The sequence below is a fragment of the Ananas comosus genome, linkage group 14 (assembly GCF_001540865.1).
Source record: "Ananas comosus cultivar F153 linkage group 14, ASM154086v1, whole genome shotgun sequence".
NCBI classification, from domain to species: Eukaryota; Viridiplantae; Streptophyta; class Magnoliopsida; order Poales; family Bromeliaceae; genus Ananas; species Ananas comosus.
In genome coordinates this window covers 454,680-473,974 of record NC_033634.1, presented here as the reverse complement: position 1 = coordinate 473,974, position 19,295 = coordinate 454,680, and the positions used below count along the sequence as shown (strand labels likewise).

Below are 19,295 nucleotides of genomic sequence, written 5' to 3'. Positions count from 1 at the left end.
AAATTTCAAAAATTACTTACGTAGTGATCAAAGGATCACAAAATCGACAGTACGTTTTTGACAGCCTATATAAGCCATTACTTGTTTAGCGGTGTAGAATAATTCAAATAGCTTGAATTTTTAATAGAAAATTTTTTATACTATTTAGAGAACATTTGATAACTCCAATTAAAAAAATGTAACATCTGTTTTCACAAAGTTATTTATTTTTTACCATTCATTTCTTTTTGACTTTTAAATGAATTTGATAATAAATTTTAAAATTTATGAAATTTAGTTTCTAAATGTTACAAATACTCTAAATCAATTTTAATAATTCTGATCACCGATTCGAAATTCTTATCATCTAAAATAATTTAAGAGGACGAAGGCATTCCTCCTCCCAAATGAATAGTAGCTGGATTCCACTCTTTATGCCATTTTCTCAAAATAAAATTAATTATGGTATAGGTAATATACTTTCAAAAAAAATATGATAATCAGTACCTCAATTATTACTGATTAACCTATTTGGCATCGAATAATATTAAAGGAGATGGAGGGACAAACCATATTAATAGAAAATATCATAAAAATTAATCACAAGAAGAAAGATCATGCTAACTCATAAAGATGAACTGGAAATTCTTTGACCGAGGATAGGATAAGTTAACTTGGTTATTAAAGAATTGTGAGGACATATAAGAAACATGGCAAAATTATATACCTATACACCCAAACAATGAACATATATATGTCCTACCAGAGCAATGCTATCTATCCAAGTATGAATGTTTTCTTATCAGTCTCATCAATCCTTTTTTATTAAATATCTAAACTCTTGAATGGATATAAAATTTACATCTTAACTTTGAAAACACAAATAACACCCTTTTCTTTCAAAAGGTAAAAGAGAGAATAACACCGTAGAAAAAGTACAGAAATTTTCCAAGGAAAAAAAAAAAGATGAAAGAAAAAAATACAGCGTTTGAAAGGTAAAAAGGTTGTTCTCTATGAAGTTCTATCGCTCTAGGAAAGGAAAAGTCATAGAATATGACAACACTGATGACCTTATTGGCCCATTACGTAATCGATTTTCTTTTTTTACCCAAACGTCATACGATACAGAGTTGCAATGAGATTTTCTCCTCCATTTGAAAAGACACAAATTTTCAGAAACCGCTTCAAAACAGAACCGACAAGAACTATACAAAGTACTAACGCTAAAGATAAACATGAAGTTATATTTCTTTACCCGTGGGCTTGAAACTTTGAATCTTTTCGAGTCATTTTTTATATACATGGTTTGAAAGCTTAGTTCACACCTACTATATTTTTGACAAGTTTAGTAACTACATACTAATGACATCTAGTAAGTGTAGCTGTTCATACCGTATATGTTAGTTATGCTAACAAGTGAGTTATTTACAATTGAACAACGTATTAATAGTGATTTGAAATATGAATTTCATATAATTATATTGTTGGTTGTGTCATAAGCTAGTAGCATATAACAGCATCAAGAAAAGCATTAAGAATAATTATTTTCTTTTTTGAGAGAATTGTTTTTAGAATAACAGTGATTTTATATTAGTAATAATACATATCTATCTAAGGCTTAGTTTGGTATTGAGATCAATCTAATTCTATTAGATAGAATGGAGTTGAGAAAAAACATATAACGATATTCTTTTGCGTTTTCCGATGAAACCGTAGAAAATATATCGTAACCGACTAATCGCAATATGTGGAACGTAATATTACGTACGGAAACAAATAGAATATTTTTTCATCGTCGTTTCTCACCGAACGTAACGCAGTCTCCCCTCAATCCCAAACGAAGTCTAAAGCATTTTTGCTAAACCCCTTCCACATGTTTTTTTTTTTTTTTGAGAAAAATAATAACCTATCCACTTAGTTCTTTTTTTTAAAAAAAATAAACTAAGCTAGAAATATGCAAAGCAATTAGATCTCAAATTTAGAACTTCGAATATCAACCATCAAGTTCATAACTAACTGCGCTAGATATGGTTGGCTTTAACGTGTTATTTTTTTTTTTTAAAAAAGATAGCGTGCTATCTGTTTCATTTATTAAAATTATGAACTAAGCTACCGACCGTCCCTAGAGCAAGTGGTAAAGGATTTGTTGGTTGATACTCGAGACCTAAGTTCGAATCCTAGTTGATTCATATTTCCAGCTAAGTTTATTTCTAAATGAAATAAACGAAGCGGGTAGCGTACTACCTATCTCTCAAAAAAATATATATATATAAACTAAGCTACAATAGTAAGATAATAGGCTTAAAAAAAACAAAAAAAAGAAGTATAAAATATAAAATTAAAACTATAATTTACGGAATATGATACATCAACGTGTCATTTTTTTTAAGTTCCGCTTTTGTGGAGAAGACCATTGCACCTAATTACATTTGTTTCCACGACGGCATATATATATAATCAAACATATCTAATTTTGTATGGTTTGGACTATTTGGTGTCTACCCTTGAAATAACAAGTTACGTCTGTATGTTGCCGATCTTTTCACTCCTATCACATGTCTGATGTAACATTTCTATGTAAAAATTATTTAATCTTATGTGCTGTATTTCAAAGGGCATGTTTCACATATCATGTCGTCTTCTTACGGATTTAAATTTCTTAATTGTGACCTGATTGATCTCATTCACACTTCATAATCATATCATTTATCACAAAATTGTACGGAGCAGAGTGCTGTTTCGTTTGAGCCTATCTTTTACGTTTTCTTACGTTCCTCTTTAATTCTATGGAATAAAATTTCTTAGATTTTTCATTAAACTTTTAGACACAATTCTCAAGTTTGATCAAACAAAACCCAATTGTCAATCACAAACACAATATCCAACTCAAATTGCCACTCAATTGATCCACATATCCGGCTATGCAACTCAATTAGCCTTAGTCCATGTATCTCTAAATTGCTATGCTTCTGTAACGAACTCTCTATTCTAAAAAATTAATAAAAAATTCTAAAAATTCTACAATAGAGAAAAATTAAAATAATCTTTGTGCTAAAAAGTAGAAGCTTCAGTTTCAAGTTTCTATTTCCGCCACAGCGTTAGGAACTCGGTAGAGGAAACTATTATTACTTGGTTCATGGAACTCTGTAAATATTACTTTTGTAGAAGCTTCAACCAGACCAAATTGACCGTCTAAACTAAAACTACTTAATTATTGGTCAAATACACTAATAACCTTTCTATAAACCGGTCATTTTTTAAGGGGTCCTTCCAAATTATCCAAGACGTCAAAGAGTACACCAATGCCAGAATTGCACATAATAATAATAATCAAGTTGGGCCCTCCAAATGCTCTTCGGGCCAAAATTTATGGGCCAAGGCTGATCAGATCCGTTTCCAGGTCTCATATATATCTGGCCCAGGCCCAGCCCATTATTGTCCCTAGTGGTAATCGAATCATAAACGGAAAAATTATAGTTACAAATTTGTATCTATAGGAAAAATTTACAAAGTTTTGATTAATAAAGGAGCAGGCATAGTTGAAAATTTTGATACAAAATTGAGGAAAAATTAAGTTGATTCCATGACATACCAAAGTAAAACAACAGTAATCACTATAAAAATCGAATCAGACTCATGCCATTTGTAACAACATGCTTCGGATCTTCTATTAAGGATAAAACTATGGATCATTGATCGAAAGTGAGATAGAACACTAATAATGATAAAATCCCTACACACTAGAAATGATTTAAGAAGCAAGGGTTTATTAGTGCGTACCGATTAATCCGTGAAATAGGCCAACGAATTCAGGAGAAAACGAAGAACAGAGAGCCTGATTCCCTTGTGAATCGAAACCCTAAATCAATGATCCGATACAACGCAACAGAAGATCGAATTGAACGGATCAAGGCTCGAAGTAGACAATTTGGACGCTGCGAGCTTCTTCCGGTTAGGGTTTTTCAGCAGAGGAAATCGTCGACATGAGAGGCTTCCAACAATGGCGAGAGAGAGAGAGAGAGAGAGAGAGAGAGAGGAGTGGAGGAGAATTTGGAATTTTATGGGATTTAAATAGAGGAAGATGAATGGGCGGGAGATGAGATGGAGGGAAATGAGTGAGGGGTTCGATGGATCGGGAACTTCCATTTCGAAAAGTGATTTGATATGCGCGCGCACAGTGCGTCGCCGAGAATGTCCCCAGTTAAATACAAATGGACTGGCCCGGCCCATTAGGCTAAAAGGCCGATGCAATACATATGTGGTTCAGCCCAAGTAAGGTTAAAAATGTGCGGATGCCCCTGAGGCCTTTTTCCTAAACGGCCCGTTGTTGAAATGCATATGCACGCAGACGAGTCGCGACTTCACGACGATTTCGCCCTCGTTCGCTGCTCTTTCTGTGTCTCTCTAACAAAAGCGAGCGAAGCTTCTTGTTGCGGCTCCATTCCTATAAACCTTCCCGTTCCCCTTCTCCTCGAAGAGGCGATGATGGCGATGGGTCGAGGGAGTTGGATCCATTGAAGGTGGGGAGCGAAGAATAATGGCGAAGCTCCTCTCGAGATTCGCGGGTTTCTTCAGCTCCCGCACCCTCGTCGGCGTCGACAAGGCTGGGAATCGCTACTTCACTCGCAAGGAGGAGATCGACGGGATTCGTAATCTCTCTCTCTACTTCTTCAACTTTTTCTCCTGCTTCAATTGTTTGCAATTAACAAGAGCAGGATCCTTTTGTGATTCTAGGTGATTTGGGATCAGCGTTTTTGAGCTGAGCTCTTATTTTCTCCTGTTAATATCTACTTCATTGTTTTTGGTTCTGCATCTGGCCCACAAGATGCAATATTTGTGTGTTTCATCGGAGTAGTTCTTATCTTCTTGTATTCGTCGTGATACTCGAACTTCGGCGTTCTAAAGATGAACATGAGAAGCTAAAAATGCAATCGTTTCATGAATTTAGGGGATTTGGGAACTCGGTTTTTGTGGGGAGCTACATTTGTCCCGTTAATGTCTATGGTTCTACATAATGATCTAAAACTGCAATCTTTTTGTGATATTTTGGTGAGTTTTATTTGTGGGATCTTCTGTTTTGTTACAGGCATTGAAATATTCCTCTTGGGCTTTCCAAAAAATTAGCATTAGAAGCTCAAAATTTATGCCTCTCTTGGGGGATATATGGATTATTGAAACTGGTGTTAACATACTCAGGTTGCTTATGTATTTACCTTTTTTCTGCTGTAGATTGTAGTCTCATGGAGTTGCTATTGAACCTCATACTTGAATATACCTGACCTCTAGCTGTTATACGTTGTAGCCACATGCCTGTTTAATATGAACAAGATCAAAAAACTACTTTTTCCTTTGAGTAGATCATGTCCTTACTATTGGCATATATTGTACTTCAGTTGATTGGGAAGCAGTGAGTTATGCTGAATTTTCAGAAACATAATTCTATATTTTTCTTCTTTATCAAATAGTAAAGGAGAAAAGGTGGGTTATATTCAAAGGAGAGGAGGATCCCACTTCTATTCCAGGTTAGCTTCAAGATACTTCATGACTTTGAATATAATTTTACATCACATTGGTCGACTCACATGTCTTAAGTGCTGGATCTGCTTAATTGAACAATTAAGTGATCTCAAATCTATGTCAAAGTTACTGGCTGATCTTAACTCATCTATGTTATTGTGTGATTCTTACAGTTGAGTGGATTTGCTGGTTGAATGGCCAAAGAAAGCAAGCTCCAACTCCAGAGGCAAGAACTAAATGGTTTTTAGAATTGAAAAAATGTTTTATTTTTGTTGGGTTTTGTCTTGTGTTTTACTTGTTATTGTAAGACGGTGCTTTTCTTATTCTAGCTACGTTAAATAGTTCAGTGGTACTTTTCTCTTTTGAAAGTTTTTTCATTGGTAACAAACATTCCCAAGAGAGCCTAGCAGAAGTGAAGGGATGATGTGTCAAGAATCAAGTTCATATAGACAAGCTTTTTTTTTTTTTTTAATTTCCTTAATTTGAACACAACTTTGAGTCTGAATTGAAGATGCCAATTTTGAATATATAATATATGCATAATAATTTAACATAACTGTTTAAATGACTCATTTGCTCATTATAAACCCAAAGGACAAAAAAGTAGCTTGTACTTTTTATTTCCTGTTTATGCAGATACTTAAATCGATATCTTCTTGATTGTTTTCTTCAGGAACTGGCTGAGTTGGAGAGGAGGCGTGAACTTGTTAAGCAAAATATCGAACGTATGTGTCTTCTAAATACAATTTTGTACTACTTATCCTGCTTCTTGATGAATTTCCCCATTATTGGAAGGATACTAGATTATCGTCCTTCGCACAAAAATTGAAAACTGTAATTCTATTTTCTTGCGTTAGTAGATGTGAACAGTACGATTGTATTTTTCATGCTGGTAATATTGCTACTAAAACTGACCAGCACTGTTTTATTTAGGAAAGTTGTTTTATTTAGGAAAGTTGTTTTATTGAGAAAAGTATTTACTTAACACATATTTTCTTGACTTGGAAGTTCTAAAGAAGAAAGATGAAGAGGAAAGAAGCTCCAGGAACCGACAGAGCAAGAGAATCAGTACGTTTTCCTATTATAGCATGTTTCTAGAAGCTTAATACCTTCTAATTTAACTAACTGGTTTCTGGTTAGATCTCATTGCAATTGTTAACACAAAGTTGACCTGGCTAGTCAATCATTCGCTGTAGCTGATTGATTAATATCTTATGTTTGACCACGCAAATACAGGTAAATCTGAATCCCCGGATCTCAAAAGTTTCATCCAGCAATTTCCCAGTGACTCTTTGGAACAGAAAATAGGTTATTTATTTCTCTTTACCTACACTGTCCATATATCTACTTGATACTTTGTTTTTCTTGTTTTCTGTTGGACATTCGAAGAACGTCGTTGGTTTTTCGCCATTCTCATCGGATCCCTTTGTTCTAGATGGAGGCATCCATTTGTTGTACAGCAAAATTTTATTTGTAGAATTTTTCTTAACAACTGGTATACTTCAAAATTTATGCCAGAAAAAAAAAATGGCCAATTTTAATTTGTCTTAATTGGTATAGGATCTGAGGACACATCAGATGCGAAGGGTGATACAGATGATAAAGAAAGGTAAATTTCAAACACCAAAACTTTTGCTGCTTTGGAAGTTAAAAAAACTTTTAACTGCACCAAAAGAAAATCAATTTGAACCTTCCTACGGCGAAAAAGTTGCTTTAGTGGCTCGCTGAAAAAAAAAAGGAAAAAAAAAAGAAAAAAGAACTATCAGATGGTTCTTCAAACATCTCTACTCAAACAAACGTTGTGCAAAAGCTCAAGCCAACAAAACGGGCCTTAAACAGCAATTATCTGTGTTGTTCTGGAATTGTCTGATCTAAGGCAACTATTACTATTTCAGGTCCTCGGAACCTACCGGGTCGGGCGAATCGTTTCAACCAGGGACGTGGCAACCACCAGCATGAAACTCATTAGCCAAACTGATCGGTGCCGATGCTTTTTACATGTATTTTGGTACACAACATTCGGTCATTATGCATGATCAATGGACTGTTGTAGCCTATTGATGCACTCCTCTCTCGAGGAGGAGGGAAAAAGAAATTCCTGCCTCATTTTCACTATTGAGGAAAATTGCTCCTTTTTTCTTTCTGAGGAGAAAGAAAAGAGAAAATTCTCATTTAGTTGGTGCAGATCAATTTACATTGATGAATGAGGTTTTACACGAAACATCTGAAGATTGTAGAGTTGGATAATAATTCTTTGCTCACTCTCTGACATTCAAGCTTCTTCAAAAACGCGAATTGTATGTTTATTTACTTTCTGTTATCAAGATGTTTTTTTTTCTGTTCTCTCATCACGAGGTGAAAATAACTTGTGCATATTTTCGCAACTAAAATTTAGGCATCAATCTTTTATTTTGATTCAAATTGTATATGCTGATTGACAAAATTGTTTTCTAATATTGTGTGTGTTCTCTCTTGTGGGGCAGGGGGGGAAAAAGAACAATAAAAAATTGCTTGGACTTTTCTTTTCAATGTTCTCATGGAGCTGAAAGATGGCGTATACGCAATTGTTTAATGACTCAAATTTGACCTGCCACTCCCATAACAAACTCAGTTTTCACTGTCGTTGTGGGAACTTATTACATGGAGCAGGTTCTACAAAAACTCAATATCTACAAGTCTCAAATCAAAATGTAAATTATTAAGATGAGATTTATAACCCACATAGCTTATCCCGGCAATAACTGGTCGCAAAAATTAACGCTACTAACACACTCAAATATTGTTCGTAACATAAAGGAAAAGATTAGCTAAAACTATAGACCTTTTAACTGCCAAAACAATACTTAACTATTTACATTTTATAAATTTAAACTTCTCCGTATTTTAAGTTTTCAGAGGCTCCACGCGTATACTGCAGTGCATGCAAACTTTTCTCCCATCTTGCTCGATTAGCTAAAACATTTCTCCCATCATGGTTTCCCAAGCTTCTGGTGATCTTGCACACTATAATCTATTGCAGGTTCATCGACCAAGTTGAGACTCATGTCACGTGTGAATCTAGTATTTAATTCAAGCCACCTACATTTAAGAAATAGATGAATCAAGTGGAAGGTCGTGAATGCAATGGTGCGAGCACTTGGTTTCTGAGCTTACGTCCATTTTGGAATCTGATCTCAGAACAATTTTAGAAAGTAGCTACTGATTTAAAAATAGGATAAAGAAAGAAATCTAACATGTGACTACAGATAAATAAGTAAATAAATAAATAAAATCAAAACAAAGAGGTGAGTTTTTAAAAACCTTCTCTATTCGAAAATGGCAGCAAAGTATAAATTAATTTGTAGTAATAACACTACTATTACTATTTCTGATAATAACAACAGCTTTGTAACAGTACGATTATTATTCCTATTTTTGTTATTTTTATTGGCTTTTCCTCCAAGACAAGATTGTGGGATTTGGCCACACTCCAAAATCCGTCCTTCTATCATCGGATATTCCACCGAACTTTTTTATAAACTAACCCTCTAACATTTTAAAATTTGTAAAATAGCCCTAAAAAAATTATATTTGTAAAACTAACTCTCCTTTCGCCACATAGGCAGAGAAAAAATTTTTGTTATGAAGGAGGTGAATCGTTCACTGCCTTACTAATATAATTAGTAAAGACGATGAATAGTTCACCGTCTTTTGCTTATTTAATATTTTTTTTTATATCCCATATATAATTTTAACAACTATATAAAAATTATAACAAATCACATATAATTTTAACAACCTAAAAATCCTAATAATTTATCCATACAATCCTAACAATCAAATAAAAATTCTAATAATCCTCATATAATCCTTAAAAATCTCATTTTTTTCTACCTTCCAACCTCATATTTTCATGTACGTGGATTATATGAAAAAAAGAAAAAAGTGAGGTTGTTAGATGAAAAATAGAAAAAAGTGAGGTTGTTAGAATTATACGTGGGATTATACGTGGGATTATACGTGGATTATATGAAAAACAAAAAAAAAAAGTGAGGTTGTTAGATGGAAAATGAAAAAGAGTGAGGTTTTTAGTATGCGTATTGAAATTTTTCATCTAACAACCTCACTTTTTTCTTTTTTTCATATAATTATATGCATAGATTATTAGAATTTTCAGGTCGTTAAGATTATATGTGATTTGTTGTAATTTTTATATTAGAATTGTATAGATAGATTATTAGNTGCATAGATTATTAGAATTTTCAGGTCGTTAAGATTATATGTGATTTGTTGTAATTTTTATATTAGAATTGTATAGATAGATTATTAGAATTTTCAGGTTGTTAAGATTATATATGATTTGTTATAATTTTTATGAGATTGTTAAGATTATATATAAGATATAGAAAAAATATTAAATAAGCAAAAAACGGTAAACTATTCACCGTCTTTGCTAATTATAAACTCATACCGAAGGCGGTGAATCGTTCACCGCTTTTATAAAAAAATCTTTCCCTGCGCCTACGTGACAAAAAAGAGGTTAGTTTTATAAATATAATTTTGGAAGGTTCATTTCGTAAATTTTAAAATTGTAGAGGATTAGTTTATAAAAAAGTCCTATTCCACCCTTAAATTCAATCCAATTGGAGCACGCAATCTAATTCAACGTCACAAATCATTAGAAATAGGAACAAAAAAAAGAAAAACTCACTCCTACTGCCTCTCTGTTCGTTAGTCGTCTTTGTCGTTCCCCGCGAACCCCACTGGGAAGCACATATCAGGGTTAGGGTTAGGGTTAGGGTTAGCGTTAGCGGTGGGGGTCAGGTTAAATCGCTCCTGCCAATCTACCTACTCCGCTCCATGGCAGTAGTACTCTTCGCCCACCCTCTTTGATGCCACCCCCTCGTCATGTATAAAGCTGCCTCCTTTGGCCTCTTCCGCGCCCCCTCCGCCCTCCTCCTCCGCGCCTCCTCCGCTGCTCCTCCGATACCCAAAACCCTCACTCCTTCCTCTCTGATTGGATCGAGATCGAGCAGTTACTCCAAGTCTTGTAGTGTTTGGCAACGATCGGGGCTCGGATCGTGCGCTTCGTGGCGGTACGGTTCGGATTGGAGGTCTCCGCTTAGCCTCAGGGCGCAGATCAGGAGCTCCGCCGCGGTGATCGAGCGGTTCGAGCGGAAAATGGCGACTGTTGGTATGAACTAAGTAGTAATTTTTTGGTTTGATCCGTGTTTCGTGAGATCGTACGCTGGTTCGTGTAATTTTGATGCTTTGATCCACATGAAATGGACAATGGTTTTGCCTAATGCTTTGCTTCATATGACGTAAAACAGTATTGGAGTTGCTAATTATAAGCATTTGAGTTCGCATACCTCTGGGAGAGTATTGAAGTTACAAAAAGCGGATGTGGCTTGTCAAATACTGACACACGTGACATCCCCACGTCAAATGTTGTACAGCAACGATGAATCAGCGGATCTGCTTATTCGGATTGACCAAAAGTCAGAATCTGTTGATTCTACACTCGCAGTTCCTTTCTACTCATGTTGTTAAGTAGGAAGGGAGATAAGCTCCGTGTAGTTCGGAATCTTCGGATGGAAGGTTCCATTTAAGCTCTCGATGTTCCCAGAATTCTGTATGTCGATACACTTTAATCTGAAGCCACATGTACCGGGATGTAATACTCTATTGTATAGATAGCTAATTAATTAATAATGCGTGAAAATGCAGGTATAAAGTTATAGGAGTGAATCGAAGCATGAGTTTCCCAAGAATGATGGCATCTATGTGATTGCCATGATGATTAATTACATTTTGTTTCTTCGTGTTAGTTATTGTTTTCTGATAGTAATTCATAGTGACCATTGTTATAGTTCTTAAACGGTGTTTTCTTTGCACGCAGCTACTGAGAATCCCTTCAAGGATATCTTAACGGGCCTTTCGAAGCCTGGAGGCGGTGAACATGGAAAATACTACAGTTTGCCTGGGCTGAATGATCCAAGGATTGGTAAAGCTTCTGTTTCAGCTGTCTTTCTTACTTCTCTCTCTCTATCCTGATTGCTGTCTAATAGAGAACCTTTCGTTTCTCTTGAGCAGATCGACTTCCGTATTCCATCCGCATACTTCTTGAGTCAGCAATTCGCAATTGTGATAACTTCCAGGTCACGAAAAATGATGTTGAGAAGATAATTGATTGGGAGAATACAGCTCCAAAGTTTGTCGAGATCCCCTTCAAGCCTGCTCGGGTTCTTCTGCAGGTTTGTTATAGGGTTGCACATATTTGTTTTTTTTCCTTTTCATTTTCTAACATGTTTATTTTTATGACTTTTGTTTTGTACGTGCAGGATTTCACTGGTGTACCAGCCGTTGTTGACCTTGCTTGCATGCGCGATGCCATGAATAAGCTCGGCAGTGATTCTAACAAAATCAACCCTTTGGTGTGTGCCCAATTCCTGTTTATTTTAGGGCCCTGACTTTTTAAGTTTCGTGAAATTGCTGTTTTTTTTTTCTCCTTGATGCTTATTGAACCGCAATATATTATTCTCTGATTAGCAGGCATAATGTCCTATTTTTAATTTGGCTAAATTACAGAAAACCCCCCTGTAATAACCCGCTTTTTCACTTTCCCCCCCTGACATTTAAAAACCTACACTTTGCCCCCTTGTAAAATGAAAAATGTGCACTTCACCCCTTCCGTTAGGGTTCCGTTAGGGGTTCTGTTAAAAAATATTTTTTTATACCGAAAATACCCCTCTGCCTCTTCTCGGATGCTTCGCTCCCTCCGGCTCGCCGCTTCGCCGCCTCGCCGCCTCGCCGCTTCGCCGCCTCGCCGCCTCACCGTCCTCCACTGCTTCGCCCTCGCCCACGTCCCCTTCGTCCTCCTCCGCAGCCTCGTCTTCGCTCTTGTTTTCCCTGTCTACCTCTCCATCAACACCCATCGCCGAAATCGATGGGCGGCGACGGTGTAGGAGGAGAAGGGAAGCAGGTGGAGAAGAAATTTGAGAGGAATCGTGGCCGATTGAGGTGGAAAACCGGCGGATCGAAGGGGCGGCTGAGGAAGCTCAGGAAGAAGACAACAATGGCGAGGGGCAAAATGGTCATTTTACACACCGTAACCCCCCTGTGAACATTTTTCATTTTACCAGGGGGCAAAGTGTAGGTTTTTAAATGTCAGGGGGGGAAAGTGAAAAAGCGGGTTATTACAGGGGGGTTTTCTGTAATTTAGCCTTTTAATTTTTAACAGTATTGGTACTCCCAGCGCTTCCCTTTAGTTACTCCTTGACTATATGTTTATATTACTGTTATTCAAGTGATAGCATTATCATATCTAGAACACAAGTTTTGTGCTAAAATCCTTTGGTCTCTTAATGCATATTTTGCAAAATGGATTGTCAGTTATGTGTTTTTGTACAGCATATTTCAACATACAAGACATGCGAACCACCTTTTTTAACTACTAGTGTTGTCTATTACAAGTGCTGCCTTTCTTTGTTTTCTCTGGTGCAGGTTCCAGTGGATCTTGTTATTGACCACTCAGTGCAGGTAGATGTTGCAAGATCAGAGAATGCAGTGCAGGCAAATATGGAGCTTGAATTCCGAAGGAACAAAGAAAGGTTTAGTTTCCTCAAATGGGGATCTACTGCTTTTCATAATATGCTTGTTGTTCCTCCCGGTTCTGGTATTGTTCACCAGGTAAAAGAGCTTTCAATTATGTATGAACTTCTGTGTGATGCCTCTATATCTAAGACATTTTTTAATTTTTCCTTGAATATACAAATTTCAGGTTAATCTGGAATATCTTGGTCGAGTTGTTTTCAACACCGATGGGGTTCTGTATCCAGATAGTGTGGTTGGCACTGATTCCCACACTACTATGATTGATGGATTAGGAGTTGCTGGATGGGGAGTTGGAGGGATTGAAGCAGAGGCTGCGATGCTTGGTCAGGTAAGAAAGAACTAGCATTGGCTTATTGTACCTTATAATTCTCTTGATGGACTATAAATTGGATATCTTATTATTCCTCTAATGGTCTTTTATAGTAAAATTACTTTTTACCATTCTTTTAGGTTGCTTTGTTTTGCGTTTCCTTTGAGAATGTTATTCTCTTACCGCTTTGTATAGTTTTGTCACCCCTTCTGAACAAAGAGTGTCTAAATTCTTGCCTTTTCTATGTATTTCATTGATTAACTTATTCTTTCATTTGGGCAGCCTATGAGTATGGTTTTGCCTGGTGTAGTTGGGTTCAAGTTGTCTGGAAAATTACGAAATGGTGTGACTGCAACTGACTTAGTTTTGACGGTCACCCAAATGTTGAGGAAGCATGGTGTCGTTGGCAAGTTTGTTGAATTTTATGGTAATTTACTCTGCTTTCTTGATGATCAGAATAAAATCAAATCTCTTTAGCTTGCATGGATCTTTTCTTTTTTTTTTTGTTTATTTTTATTTTTTATCTCTATTATTTTTTTAAATCTCTCCTTACACAGGTGAAGGTATGGGTGAGCTGTCATTGGCTGATAGGGCAACAATTGCTAATATGTCCCCTGAATATGGAGCTACTATGGGTTTCTTCCCTGTGGATCATGTCACCTTAAACTATCTCAAATTGACAGGAAGAAGTGATGAAACTGTGAGTATCACAAATCATTGGCATACAACACCAGATTGTCTGTCTTTGTGAGTTTTATGAAGTCCATTTTTCATGTAGTAAAAAAATGTTGAGGAAGTAAGAAATTTTGCTCCGAAGAAGCATAACAGTGAAAAAAACCTAGAAATAAGAATAGTTCTCTGGAATTAGTTTCTTCATTATTGTGCTGGCTAATTATAAAATGGATGTTTCTGGTTTTCTATTATTTGCATTGCATCCATTTTTGATGTTTACTTTTTTTCTTTTTTTGCATCGGATTTTTTCTCGTTCGTCCACTTTGAGCAGACTAATTACTGCAAACAATTTCTTTTGTTTTACTTGTAGGTATCAATGATTGAGGCGTATTTGCGAGCTAACAAGATGTTTGTGGACTACAGTGAGGTACAGTTGCCCTAATTTTATAAATTTATTGAAAGTTGCTATGATGTGGTGCATGGCATGCTTACTAATTGTTGAATCAGCCTCAAAAAGAAAGAGCATATTCATCTTATCTGGAGTTAGACCTTGCAGATGTTGAGCCTTGTATTTCGGGTCCAAAAAGGTATGGTTATACTTGCTTATATCTAGCAACACTTGCTATTGACTATGCTTGTGAGTCATCTTTATTTACTATTTCTGTATTGTTATATTTATCATCTGGAGTTTCTTCTTTATAATTTCAGGCCTCATGACCGTGTTCCTTTGAAAGAAATGAAATCAGATTGGCATGCTTGTCTGGATAATAAAGTTGGGTTCAAGGTAAGGATTGTTCTTCTCTAGTGACTTGCGAAGTTACCAAATTCCACTTATTTAACAATAAAAGAAAAATGAAATTATTATCCGCATAACTTAACATAATACACACCAGAACCTTCTGATTACAAGTTTTTTTGTATATACTTTATGCTTCGTCTGTCCTAGGCTATACATTGGCTTTGTGATCAATTACACACGGTAATTGCTCAGCAAACCATTTCTTTTATGCTTTCTCAGGGTTTTGCCGTACCAAAAGACTTGCAAGAGAAAGTTGTGAAGTTCGATTTTCATGGACATCCCGCAGAAATCAAGCATGGCAGTGTTGTCATAGCTGCAATAACTAGCTGCACCAATACGTCAAACCCTAGCGTTATGCTTGGTGCTGGTCTTGTTGCGAAAAAGGCCTACGAACTAGGCCTTGAGGTTGGTTCTGTTTCATAGATCTGTTTTCAGAATCATTATCTGATCTTCCCTTCTTGGTTAATGAAGATCTGCTGTCTTTCAGGTCAAGCCATGGGTTAAAACAAGCCTTGCGCCAGGTTCTGGAGTTGTAACTAAATATTTGCTTAAGAGGTACGGCATTATGACCATTTAATATCTGTTAAATACGGAGTAGGATTTAAATTTATATCGGTTTGTGTTTATTATTTTTTGATGCAGTGGCCTTCAAGAGTATTTGAATAAGCAAGGGTTTCATATTGTTGGATATGGCTGCACTACATGTATTGGAAACTCTGGAGATCTTGACGAGTCCGTTGCTGCTGCAATTTCAGATAATGGTACCTTTAACTTTTGTCAATAAATGCACTTTGTATGTATCTGGGTTGGAGTTTCCTTTTTAGCCCTACATTGCTTACGATATACTCTCTGAGTTTGGTCTTATCTCTCTTGTAATAGATGTTGTTGCTGCTGCTGTTCTTTCCGGCAATAGAAACTTCGAGGGTCGGGTGCATCCCTTGACTCGAGCAAACTATCTTGCCTCACCACCACTTGTTGTAGCATATGCGCTTGCTGGCACGGTAACTGATCATTTCCATATTTTTCTTTCCTATTGTTGGAGATTGTTCGTCTGGAAAAAGCTAACTCTTTATAATTAATTAGCAAAGAAGACTAGAGATTTTCATAATCTATTTATTATTTCCTATCGTTTTTTTTTTCAGTTCTTATCTAGCAAAGCATGTTATTTTTTCCAAGATAAAAGTATAAGATCATGAAACTTAAAGAAATAGAGCAAAGAGAATATTACATTATACTATCTACTCTCCCGGACAGCCTTTCTGAACCTGCAGTCTCTCCTATGTCGGTTTTGTTGTTTTCCGCTCTGCTTTGAAAAATGGCATTCTTTTGCCTGGCTGTCAGACTATATTTTCAATCTAATACATGATAATTACTGCTATAATTTAATTTAGCCAACTACCAACTCAGTGGAGGAGCTTGATTATTTCATAAAAGCTTGTAATATTTCTCTTGAAGTAAATCTTCTTCAGTAATAAGATGTTCTTTATATTTCGATTGCTGTTTTTGTGCATTGTGAGGTATGTCTACACTGCAAATGGACATTCCTCAGAAACTATGACTTGTAACAGGTTGACATTGACTTCGAGAAGGAGCCGATCGGAGTAGGAAAAAATGGCAAGAATATTTACTTCAAGGATATATGGCCATCAACTGAAGAAATTGCAGAGGTATATACTTCTCGTCATTGTGATTTTAGTTGAATAACACAGCTTCCTTTTTAGGAAAGAAAGTTATATTCAAGCATTCTTAACATCATCCTCTTACCTTTCAGCTTATTCTCTTCTAACAAGAGAAGCTACTTTTCCAGGTTGTTCAGTCTAGTGTATTGCCTGATATGTTCAAGAGCACATATGAAGCAATCACCAAAGGCAACGCCATGTGGAACCAGCTGACAGTCCCCGCCACAACCCTTTACTCATGGGACCCAAACTCTACCTACATTCACGAGCCCCCGTACTTCAAGGATATGACCATGGCTCCTCCTGGACCCCACGGGGTGAACGATGCTTACTGCCTCTTAAACTTCGGCGACAGCATCACCACCGATCACATTTCGCCAGCTGGAAGCATTCACAAGGACAGTCCTGCTGCGAAATACTTACTTGAAAGGGGTGTGGACCGTAAAGACTTCAATTCCTATGGGAGCCGTCGGGGGAATGATGAAGTAATGGCCAGAGGAACTTTTGCGAACATTCGTCTTGTGAATAAGCTCTTGAAGGGAGAGGTTGGACCAAAGACTATTCACGTTCCTACTGGGGAGAAGCTCTATGTGTTTGATGTAGCAATGGTTAGTCTGAACCAATTCATTGATTCATTTTTCTGCTTTAACTAGTTCACATTCTTGCTTTCCTAATTTTCAGTGATCCTTTGGATTTTCGTAATATCATATGCTCTGTTTGTAAGAATTACTATCTTGTCTTGTTTTCTGTTATATATCTATCATGATAGAAAGCAGCTTGGCTAAGCTCTATCGGTTTTCTCTGTTTTCAGAGGTACAAGGCCGCTGGTCATGATACCATTGTTTTGGCCGGAGCCGAGTATGGCAGCGGTAGCTCTCGAGACTGGGCTGCCAAGGGCCCAATGCTGCTGGTAAGTTTATCTCTACAAGTCATTGGTTTCTTAAGCTGGGTCTTTTACATGTATGTCCCTTCAAAATCATCTATTTACATAAATTGCTTTTTGAAATCTTATTTTTCTTATATATACAAAATATAATTTAAAAAATAGAAAAACAAGTTTGATTTTGAACTGATCTAGATAATGACTCTAAGCAGACTCTTCATATAAAGATTCTTCGACTTTGATGTTTCACATTCTCACCAAAATAACCTTATGTTAAAGTGGGGAGTTGTCTGGGGGAAACTTGGTTTTGTACTGGAAACAAGGTTGTTAAAGGAGAGGCACCTTTCTAAGTACATCTACAAATGAAATTCAAATTTTTACAGGGCTATATATCTAAGTAAATACTATTGCAGGTGTATAAAGGTGAATATCTATACTTTCGTCTTCACCTTTCGTTTTGTCAATTCCTAATATAGTTTACTAACAGGGAGTCAAAGCCGTGATTGCTAAAAGCTTTGAGAGAATTCACCGGAGCAATTTAGTAGGGATGGGCATTGTCCCCCTTTGCTTCAAGCCAGGTGAAGATGCTGATTCGCTTGGCCTCACCGGGCATGAGAGGTACACAATAGACCTGCCAAGCAACATTAGTGAGATCCGACCTGGACAAGACATCACTGTTGTTACAGACACTGGAAAGTCTTTCACGTGTACAGTTCGCTTTGACACAGAGGTAATTTTCTTAATCCAAGCTTCTTGTGACTTTTTTTGACCCTAAATTGCATGAAAATCTTGTTGTTATGTTTTTTGGTGGTGATCCTTGTTGATGCCTACAAGCTGAAATAATTCTTAATCAGCAGTATACATATATATATATATAGAGAGAGAGAGAGAGAGAGAGAGAGAGAGAGGGAGAGCTTTCATGGTTAGGTTGTTGGAGACATTTTGGAGTCCTGTCTTATCGAGAGTAAACTGATGAAAGTGGAAATATTTGATTGGTTCTTTACCATACCTATTCATCTTTATAGCCCATTTAGGAAGCAGCACCATTCGAAACTTAGTTCTATAGAGCCTGCACACAAGTATTAAAAAAAAAAAAAAAATCCAGAAATAATTTAAAGACCTCACAGTGCTGCTGCATGCTGTTGAACCTATGCAACACGTAAAAAGCTTCCTAATTTGTCAATTTTCATTTGATTGCTTGCAGCTTACACATCAGTGACGATTTCTTTGTTGTGCAGGTTGAATTGGCTTATTTCAACCATGGGGGAATTCTTCCGTTTGTCATCCGCAATCTGATTAATTCGCAAAAATAAGCTAAATATGACAACTTTTGTCGAGGAACTCTCGTTACATCTGGTTGTTCTGGTTGGCATTAGCCTGCTGGCTGCGGTAGCTTTCTAGTATTGAGGAATTTTAATCATCAAAAAACATTAACTTCAAATAAAGCATATCATGAAAGGAGACAATTTTCCTGCTGTGGGTGTCCGTTGGGTTGGAAATGAGAAGGATACTATAAATTACTGAGACTTGTTCTCGAAATGGTATATTGTTCACTCGCGGTTTATAAAATTTCCGATTGGCGACTAACTTTGGTGCACTTGATGTTATGCGTATAGCTATTTTTCCTTCTGCTTTAATTTGCCTGTTTTAGTATGTTATTTGCCTTTAGTTCTGCAGAAAAATTAATCTCTCGGTTTTTGGCAGCCTGTTAATAATAAATCTCATTGTGGATGAATCTGTCGTTGCTGTGAGCTAAAGTGTTTGCTTAGCTAACTTTGTTTATTTCCGTCTCTGACTATTTATGGTCGTAGGATACTAGATCCTTTATTTTTTTTCTTTTTTTTTTTTCTTTTTTTATTA

The 19,295-nt window shown here is 36.4% G+C and overlaps 2 protein-coding genes across 2 annotated transcripts; both read left to right on the top strand.

Moving 5' to 3' along the window:
• LOC109720844 (mimitin, mitochondrial) lies at positions 4,344-7,844 on the top strand. The gene is made up of 8 exons (XM_020248193.1): positions 4,344-4,628; positions 5,445-5,501; positions 5,670-5,722; positions 6,170-6,221; positions 6,505-6,564; positions 6,733-6,804; positions 7,057-7,105; positions 7,392-7,844. The coding sequence occupies exons 1-8, from the start codon at positions 4,517-4,519 to the stop codon at positions 7,453-7,455; spliced, it is 519 nt and encodes a 172-aa protein (XP_020103782.1). The 5' UTR covers positions 4,344-4,516; the 3' UTR covers positions 7,456-7,844.
• LOC109720243 (putative aconitate hydratase, cytoplasmic) lies at positions 10,186-19,037 on the top strand. The gene is made up of 20 exons (XM_020247215.1): positions 10,186-10,669; positions 11,378-11,482; positions 11,572-11,732; positions 11,820-11,912; positions 12,982-13,167; positions 13,259-13,420; positions 13,685-13,829; positions 13,960-14,102; positions 14,445-14,501; positions 14,582-14,661; positions 14,783-14,858; positions 15,093-15,278; positions 15,361-15,428; positions 15,516-15,634; positions 15,753-15,874; positions 16,442-16,540; positions 16,681-17,160; positions 17,364-17,462; positions 17,923-18,165; positions 18,674-19,037. The coding sequence occupies exons 1-20, from the start codon at positions 10,384-10,386 to the stop codon at positions 18,746-18,748; spliced, it is 2,985 nt and encodes a 994-aa protein (XP_020102804.1). The 5' UTR covers positions 10,186-10,383; the 3' UTR covers positions 18,749-19,037.

Bases quoted from the DNA above. Each gene is read 5' to 3' on its own strand.
- LOC109720243 (XM_020247215.1), top strand. From the start codon at position 10,384: ATGTATAAAGCTGCCTCCTTTGGCCTCTTCCGCGCCCCCTCCGCCCTC. The intron at 16,541-16,680 runs GTATATACTTCT...CTACTTTTCCAG, and splicing joins CAACTGAAGAAATTGCAGAG to GTTGTTCAGTCTAGTGTATT. The intron at 17,161-17,363 runs GTTAGTCTGAAC...CTCTGTTTTCAG, and splicing joins ATGTGTTTGATGTAGCAATG to AGGTACAAGGCCGCTGGTCA.
- LOC109720844 (XM_020248193.1), top strand. From the start codon at position 4,517: ATGGCGAAGCTCCTCTCGAGATTCGCGGGTTTCTTCAGCTCCCGCACC. The intron at 5,502-5,669 runs GTTAGCTTCAAG...TGATTCTTACAG, and splicing joins GGATCCCACTTCTATTCCAG to TTGAGTGGATTTGCTGGTTG. The intron at 7,106-7,391 runs GTAAATTTCAAA...TTACTATTTCAG, and splicing joins GATACAGATGATAAAGAAAG to GTCCTCGGAACCTACCGGGT.